The 8650-nt window shown below is 54.5% G+C and overlaps 3 protein-coding genes across 3 annotated transcripts in view; 1 reads left to right on the top strand and 2 right to left on the bottom strand.

Moving 5' to 3' along the window:
* GMORB2_1534 (MFS transporter, FHS family, L-fucose permease) overlaps positions 1-819 on the top strand; it is a gene marked incomplete at both ends in the record, with an annotated part of 1901 nt that extends 1082 nt beyond the window's left edge. Inside the window, one exon of the mRNA XM_035463516.1 lies at positions 56-819. Within this exon, the coding sequence (XP_035320347.1) occupies positions 56-819 (764 nt within the window). The remainder of the gene's footprint in view (positions 1-55) is intronic.
* Positions 820-1380: 561 nt separating this feature from the next.
* Positions 1381-3810, bottom strand: GMORB2_1533 (protein SDA1; the record flags this gene model as incomplete). The annotated part of the gene is made up of 2 exons (XM_035463515.1): positions 1381-3649; positions 3764-3810. The coding sequence occupies 2 exons, from the start codon at positions 3808-3810 to the stop codon at positions 1381-1383; spliced, it is 2316 nt and encodes a 771-aa protein (XP_035320346.1).
* Positions 3811-4975: 1165 nt separating this feature from the next.
* GMORB2_1532 (solute carrier family 25 (mitochondrial phosphate transporter), member 3) lies at positions 4976-6342 on the bottom strand (the record flags this gene model as incomplete). The annotated part of the gene is made up of 4 exons (XM_035463514.1): positions 4976-5028; positions 5120-5451; positions 5582-6001; positions 6221-6342. 4 exons carry the CDS (start codon positions 6340-6342, stop codon positions 4976-4978), a joined length of 927 nt encoding a protein of 308 aa, XP_035320345.1.
* Between the last annotated feature and the right edge of the window lie 2308 nt (positions 6343-8650).

Raw genomic sequence — 8650 nt, 5'->3', positions numbered from 1 at the left:
GGGAGGGGGGGGAGAAACAGAAGAAATGTAATCGAATGCTGACCTGACCAAACAGACATGGCATACCAAGTCCAGGAGACACACGCCGACGCGGACGAGAAACCGTTCCACAAGCAGTACAAGCTCTTCCACGCCTCCTTCGCCCAATTCTGCTACACGGGCTCTCAGATTGCCCTCGCCTCCTTCTTCATCAACTACGCGACTGCCACGCGCGCCGATACCGACGACGCTGCGGGCGCCCAATTCCTCGCTGGTGCGCAGGCTGCCTTCTCTGTTGGCAGGTTCATCGGCGCCTTGATCATGCGCTTCGTGCGACCCCGCATAGTCTTCCTGGTCTTTCTGACATTGTGCATCGCCTTCATGATACCAGCCATCGTCGTGCCCGAGCTGATTGAAAAGTCCAACGTCGGCGTCGTCATGCTCTACATGGTGCTGTTCTTCGAGTCCATCTGCTTCCCCACCATCATCGCCCTGGGTCTACGCGGTCTTGGACGCCACACGAAGCGTGGCAGCGGTTACATTGTCGGTGGCGTCTCCGGTGGCGCCGCCGTCCCCGCCATCACCGGCGTGGCCAGCGACAGGCACGGAAACGGCATGGGCCTCATTGTGCCCCTCATCTTCTTCGTCGCCGCCTGGACGTACCCCCTTGCCGTCAACTTTGTTCCGTCCTATACCAAGGTGGTGGACTCGTTCAACGCGGCCGAGGTCGGCCTCAAGAACCGCAACGTCGACCCCGAAGCCAAGCTGGCTGAAGCGGCGGCTCCGAAGCAGTCGATGGAGGAGAGGGCCGAGTTTACTGAGAACAAGGCCGACGAGTGACGTACTTTTTTTTCCTCGATGTCATTTTCCCTTGCCTAACACCATTTTATATCCACATTTTCCTTTTTTATTATTGTTCGAGTTAAACCAGTGCAAGTTGATGAGGAATGTATTACGCTTAATGCAGATGTTTATATCAATAGACCATCATTCAATAATGCATCTCGAGTTTCCCATGTTCCTACGTCTCCGTGAGATGAAAACATAGGTCAGAATGGTCATGATTCTCTTACGACTTACACTGATAGTAGACTTGTAATAGATGCATTGCACGTTGGGCAGAAGACGAAAGAAGAAGAAAAATAAAACTATCCCCAAAATGTCATCGTTTTATACCTATTTTAATTATTTTAACCACGAGGGGAAAAAAAAAAAGGATGGCCAGTTCGTCAGGAAACCTAAGACCTGTAATGCAGTTGTGACATGAGACGCAGTTTTTGGAGAGCAAGAGTCATTCATCAGATAGGGCATATACATATATAAAAAGACAAAAGAAGAGAAAAAGCCGGGAGGGAGAAGAAAGAAAGATGAAGAATGAGAAGATGAAAAAAAGCAGAAAGACTACATTCCGTTTCTTCTTCTTCCACCCCTCGTACTCCTCTCAACATGACCCCTGAGGACCTTTCTCGTCTCGACCAGGCTCCTCTTCTGCTTGCTCTTGGCCTTGCCCATGGTCATGAAGATGTTCTTCTTTCGCTGCTTCTCCCTGTTGCTGGTGCTCTTGCCCGAGGCCTCCTTCTGGGACTTCTTGATGGCCTGTGTGCTCTTGTGCTCTTCACGAAGGGGCTTCCCCTCGCGGGCGAGCTCGACCTTCTCTTCTTTTGTCAACTTGCGCAGACGCGCGGGGGCCTCGATGTTGTCGGCCGTCAGGCCGTCGTCGTTGTGGCGGCGGGCGCCCGTCGAGTCCAGGCCGGGCCGGTTGTCCATGCGGCGCTGGCTCTTACGGTTCTTGCCGCCCAGCGCCCGTTCGACGGCTGCCGAAGTGCGCAGCTCCTGCAGCTTGGCTAGGTCGGCCGGCGTCAGGATGGTTGTCGTCGCCAGCTTGGAGATGCGTTCCATCTCGGCTGCGGCGTCCCCGTCTTCGTCTTCACTGTCCGGGTCCGAGTCGGAGTCGGAGCCAGAGTCGGGGTCGGCGTTGGCCGCCTTCTTCCTACCCGACTTACGCTGCTTCTTGCTGACGGGGCCCACGTCGTCATCCTCGGACTCGCTGCTGACGTCTATCCAGCCGCCAGAATCGCTGCTATCGTCAGAGGCCACCTCCCACTCGTCGGATTTGAAGCCGTCGTCATCGTCGTCGTCGTCGTCGTCATCCTCGCCGCTGCCGGCCTTCTCGGGAAGACCCTTCTCCAGACGCTTGCGCTTCTTCTCGTCGGCCTTCCACTTGGCCAGGAGGTCCAGGCCCTCGATGCCGCCGACGGCCTCCTCGCCGTACTTGCGGCCGCCGAGGGTGCCGGACATGAGACCGATGGTGGCGTCCTTTCCGCGGTCCCTCTTGCGCAGGAGCTCCGGGTCGGCCTCGCGGTACAGCGACAGGAGGCCCTTGGCGGCCATCATGACACCTTTGTCCTTGCTCTTGCGGTACTGGACCAGGTCCTGTAGAAGGGTGTCGGTCATGGCGAGCGGCTGGCGGGCGCAGATCTCGCGTATCGAGTTGAGGCCCGCGGCGGCGACCTCGGCGGCCGAGGCCTCGGACACGAACTCGTTGGCAATCTTCTGGATCAGGGGTTCCAGCACGTCCGGGGGCACGAGCTGGTGGGTGCCCTGGGCCAGAGAGGCCAGGAAGGAGGTGACGGACTGCTGGCGCGGCGTCAGGTACTTGATGAACCACGAGTACAGGGCTATGACGGTCAGCTGGTGTAGGCCGACGAGGCGGGTGACGAGCTGGAGGACGAGGAGGCGCGAGTCGAGGGAGAAGCGGTTCTTGGAGCCCTGGAGGTGCTTGGCGAAGAGCTGCTCGGCGAACTGCTGGGGGTCGTGGAGCAGGTGGAGGGCGGAGAAGTTGAGGGGGTGGGGCCTCTCGCGCTTGCGCTCGGCACGATGGACCTTGCCGACGGCCTTCTCGTACGACTTCTTGTTCTTCTTGGTCTTCTTGTTGATGCCCAGCTGATGGCGGATCTTGGAGAGGTCGACGTCTTCGTCATCGCTGCTGTCGTCGTCGAGCTCCTCGCGCTCCTTGTCGCCGCCGAGGAAGAAGCGCACGCCGCCGACCACCACCTTCTCGTTGTCGGCCAGGCACGCCTCCTTCATGACGTCGACGGGCTTGGCGTCGGTCCAGATCTGCCGATTCCACAGCTCTCGCGTCAGCTTGATGGCCCAGATGGCCCGCGGCGACGCCCGGTCGGCTGTCACCAAGTTGTACAGCACCGTCTGCACCGTCCGGTTGAGCGGGTGGTTGATCGACCGAGCGTTCGAGTTCCGCACGTCGGCCAGGATCTTGCCGAACAGCTGCGTCCGGAACGTCTTGCTCGGCGACGCCACCAGGATCGGGAACAGGCACGTCAGCACGCTGGCGCTGTCCACCACATCCTTGCGCCGCAGGAGCAGCAGGCTGCCCACAATCTTGCTCCGGAGGTCCGTCCCCAGCACCTCGTGGTGCTCGGTCAGTATGAGCTTGAGGTCCTCGGGAAAGGTCTTGGTCTCCTCCGGGTAGCAGTCGGCCACGTGAGCCATCAGGTCCACCAGGTCGTGGAAGGACTGCGTCGCTTCGGCCGACGCCGTCCCCGGAGCGTGAAGGAAAATTTCACGCTGCGACTCGTAGTGGTCCCATTGCCGTCGGAAGTCGTCAATGTATGATTTGGGGTCTCGTCGAATCTTGTACTGAAGACTAGCACTGTAGACAGAAAAGAAGGAAAGATGAAGTCAGCACAATACACAATGGGATTGGAGAGAGAGGACAAGTCGGAAAAAAAAGAAAAGAAAAAAGAAAACAGAGAGATATACGTACAAATCCGCGTCAATCTTCTCAAGAGCAGCAACCTTGCGTTTCACCATCTTGTCTGAAGTATCCCCAAAGCAAGATGAGAATTTGAGGATATTGTTCTTCGCGGTGGAGATGTAGAACTGGCGATGCTGGCGGGGGGAAAGCAGAAGAGAATGACTTTTTTTTTTCTCTTCACATATCAGTGGGGCTGATAAGATAAGCAACATGGCTGGTTTGTGTACGTGTGCACATCGTGACGTGACGGTGGACACATGGAAATGAACTATTGCGATTGGAGAAGGAATGTAAGAAATCTGATATCTACTGCTCGCATAGAGAGAGGTATAATAGTGAGTTTTCGGCTCCATGTCATGGGATAATGCATTGACAAATGCTGTACAGTACTAGCTGGTACAAGGCGATCAGTCGCGACGCTGTTACGGAGTAGAACGTAGTATATCATATGAGTGACGACTATTCCCAGAACGGTGTGAAAATTCAACCTACAGCGTCAAGCAGCAAGCCAGTATTGACGAGTATGTCCCTCCGTCGGTTGCAATAATTATAAGAACCGTATGTACCTGAGTGGGTGAGTATATAATAAAACATCATCATGCTTCGATACAGTAGCATTCATCAGTAGCCAAGCGAGTCCATACGTAAAAAAACCTTCTATTATTTTTTTTCCACAATTTCGCAGGGTAATAAAAAAAAAAAGAAAATATTCGACTATTATACAACCCATCTTGGTGACTCTGGGATGCAAACCAAGTCTATCTCCTTCTTCCCTCTATCATTGTATAAAGCCTTTCTTCTACCTTCCTAGGACCCAGAAAAAAGACGAAAAATATAGAACATCCGACTCGAGAAAATAAACACAAGACATCGTTTTTTGTTGCTGTTCAGGCTCCCCCGAAGTATGTTCGGGAACCTATGCCACCAGACTTGATTGCCATCTTCTCCCCTCTCGTTTCCTCTCAATGGATCTTCTAGGCTGTCGAAAAAAGAAAGAGCCTGTTATACGATGGGAAGAGAAGAAAGGAGAGAGCATGGCATCGGTGGCAAAAAAGTCCAGCGCTTGGGCAGTTTTGCACACCCCCACCACTATCCCGGAGCTTCTAGACCCTAAACTTCCTTCCAACAACAACCCTTGCGACAACGCACCGATGGAGACTGACATGGAGAAGCTGGCCATTACACAAGCTTAGTCGTGCCAGTGCGATGGGAACGAGACGCTTATTTGCTGATCTCGACACCACTGGTGGCACCGAGGGCCTTCTTGAGGTCACCTGCAATCGAGACGAATCAGTACATGGAGGACGGAAGATGGCTGAGCCATGTATGGGAGGGAGAGGGGGTTGGGGGAGGGGGGGCGCGTACCGTAGATACCGAACTGACCAGCGGTCAGGGTGCCAATCATGATCAGACGCGTGGAGAGACCGGTGAAGGAGCCACGGACACCGAGCTCCTTGCCAATCTTGACGAGACGGGTCATGGTACCCTCACCAGGGGCGGCCTTGGTCTTGTTGATCTTGGAGAGCATGGTGTCGGCGGGCTGGGAGACGGCGGCGGCAGCGAAACCGGCAATCAGACCGGCGCCGAGGTTGGCAGCAGTCTGGGTGCTGGGGGACATGTTCTCCTTGGGGTAGGTCTTGAAGAGGGCCTCGGAGACCTTCTCGAAGACGACGAACTTGGCCATGGTGTAGGGGATCCTAGGTTCATTTGTGTGAGCAAATACGCCTGTTGCGTGCGGCTCTGATCCCGGGTTGAGATACACTCGCCACCCATGACAGATGCGATCTCACAAAGGGGTGACAACCCAGAGAGGGGAGGAGAACTCACTGCTTGAAGAGGATGGGACCGAAACCGGCGTAGAAGGCTCCGAAGCCCTCGTTCTTGAGCATCTTGCTGAAGCCACCGATGAGACCGTTGGCGTAGGTGGGCTCAGAGACGAGACGGATACGGGTGGCCTCGAGGGGGCACAGGGCAATGTCGGCGAAGAACTCGGCCGTGGCGGACGAGGCCAGGTAGACGGCAGTGCGGTTGTTGGAGGCCGTCTCGTAGCCGAGGGCGTTGATCCACTGCTGCTTGAAGAACTCGTATCCACCGAACTTGAGGGCGCCCTGAAGGAAGTAGCCGGCGAAGGTGGGACCGGCACCGGTCAGGAGAGCACCAGCACCCTCATTCTGGATGACCTGGCGGAAGCCACCGATCAGGCCGCGGTTGTAGGTCTTGGGGTCAAGCTGGATACGGGTCTTGACGCTGTTTCACTTGTTAGCTATCTGATGTCCATCTGTCCCTCCCTCTCTCTCTCTCTCGGCCCCTTTGAGTCGCGTTGACGGCCCAGTATGCTCAATTCATCTCAGTCGAGGTAGGACGAGGTGCAATCCTTTGACGAGACGGCGGGAGCGCAGCCTGGTACCAGACCACACCCTTGCTGGCTATGGGGCGAGGCGGGTAATTGATTGAGGGATAACGTACACATCGACGGGGGTGAGACCACCGTGGGTGATAGAGCAGCAGATAGCACCGGCAAGGGCGAAGCGCGAATACAGCGCAAAGCCGGTGAGGGGAGGAGCGGTCTTGGAGTCGGTGGTGGCCATTGTGAACGACGACAGCGAGAAGAAGGACTGAGCGGAGAGGGTAGGGAAGTTAGGTATTGACAGGAGGGTTATGTTTCCTTAAAGGGGGCGGAAGGGGAAGGAAAGAGGAGTGGAAGAAAATTCGAGGGAGATACGGGTAGTGAGGTCTTTTTTTTTTTTGCAGCCTTTCCATTCAGGCGACGACTGAGAGAGGGAGGGAAGGCCAGTTACTCCGGACTCCGTATGTCCATTAGCCGTGGCTGGGAGGAGGTGGGATGTAGCAGAAACACGAAAAGTGGAGCTATTTACAGTGGTTGACTCGCTGGCTGACCCGCAGACGGACAAATGCTTACTGGCTCCGGGCGGTAAAGGACCTGGGTGCTCGGGAAGTGTCGGGGCCGACACAGTCGTCAATACGTCTGTTAATTCGGACAGCTGGCTGAGCCCGTATTTTTCACTCGTGCTGTAATCCGTGCCTTGCTTTAGAGCGCCGCCTTTCAAAACACAGATCTTCTTGCTCGGTAATTCCTCTCACATAGTAGGCTACTGCTGTCGCTGTCCGAAAGATCTACGACTAGCAGAGCATTGGATGCTTTGCACCAATAACGACTGGCATCCCGCTGTGTCAATATCTATTCGTGGCTCTCCCACGATGCGCCCTGATGCATCGTCCACTGTCTCTTACCTATACTACTTACTACATTGATGATCACCCCCCTGTGCAGCAGTCACTGGCCCAATTCGCTGTAGCTACGTAGACTTGGTCGTTCCTTCGTATCCTAACGAACCTCTTAGCCTTTCTCGTCAAGTCTATCAGGGCTAGAGAAATCTATTCTGCCGCACAAAACGCTGCTAACCTCGCGCCAACAGATGGTCAATTATATGCGCAATAAGCTGCTGATTTCGCTCTTTCTGAGAGCATGGTAAAAGGTGCCAAAGATAATTTTTCGCTATTGCCGACATTGCCTAGCAGTCTCCCTCGTTAACTGGGCCGGAATAATGTTCTTCCTCTGACACTTCTCCCGACCCACCTCAAAACCTGCTGTCTTCCATTTTACCATCATTCAACCGGCCATTGTGCGTCTGTGACACGCACACCGGACTCTAGACGGGCTACGGGCTATCGCCTCATGTATAACGTCTGCTGGGTCCTCTGTGTATAGATGTGTCATTCATATTGTTCCTTCCTCGAGGGAAGTGCCTCAAGGTGTCTCAAGATGAGGTCATCAACAAAAGAGCGTGGACAGCCGTTGGCTGCTGACTAACAAGTTTTATGCCTAAGGCATAAGTGTGGGTACCGCACCATTCCCGCGACGATGCCGACTGTCACGTATTTCGGTGTGGAGGTATCCAATTGTTGTTGTTGTTGTGTATTGTGTGTGTGTTCTAGTGTGCGTCTCCTCAGGAAACCCCTGACCCACGGCTATTCTTGTATGGAGAGGGAGGAGTCCAGGTGCTGGTACATGAGTGTCCTTTATTCGTGACAACATCATATTCGTGATCCTATTGCTAACTTTCCTCTTTCTTCTTCTAACATCATCATCATCAAGACCACACTTCCAACAAATACTAGTAGCCAGTAGGGGTCAGCATGTGAAATGGGTGGTGAACATTTCGAGCTGCAGCAACTATCTCTACATTCGTGCATATACATATTGGCAGAACACATCTCAGTGTCGCTGGTCTCTGCTGACACTCCCATGAGTTGGCAATCCTGTGACGAGAAAATGCTGAAATTTATCGTGGTCCTGCAGCCAACGGTTGACTGAGTAGCTTCTCGATTCAGAGTGCCTAGAAACCATTGCGCCCGACGGATGAGAGTCGGAAGCGGGAGAGTCAGAGATGAGAGAAACGGGGTTGTAACAGTCCGAACTGTGGGAGCCCGAGCTATGAGAGCCCGGGAAATCGTGGCTAGAGGGGGTACCTTTCTGGTCGCTGCCACCTCTGTCGGTAAGAAAGAGAGTTGGAGGGAGGGGGGGGGGGGGGGGGGGGGGGGGGGGGGGGGGGCATGTGTCAGCAAGCAGCAGCTAATTATGAACACGTACAAGCCTATCGTAGGAGAGGAAGGCGAGGCTGTGGGTCGAGTCACCGATCAAGAAGATTACCCCCCGCATCTTACACGTACCTGGTGTCGCCTCCGGACATGATGAGAGTTTCTTGGAGAAAATACGAGGTTGTTATTCTCTTCTCCCTTCTCTTGCAGAAGATAAAGAACCCCCGAATTATTTTCCTTGTTGCAGTAGGTAAGAGCCAAGATGGAAGACGTCCAATGTAGACGTGGAAACAATGAAGTGATAGACAAAAGACATCAAAGTGATATCGCTGGCTT

Source organism: Geosmithia morbida (genome assembly GCF_012550715.1).
Source record: "Geosmithia morbida isolate 1262 chromosome Unknown scaffold_10, whole genome shotgun sequence".
Lineage (NCBI taxonomy): Eukaryota > Fungi > Ascomycota > Sordariomycetes > Hypocreales > Bionectriaceae > Geosmithia > Geosmithia morbida.
The sequence above is the reverse complement of the archived record's forward strand: the minus strand, read 5'-3'. Positions and strand labels throughout refer to the sequence as shown.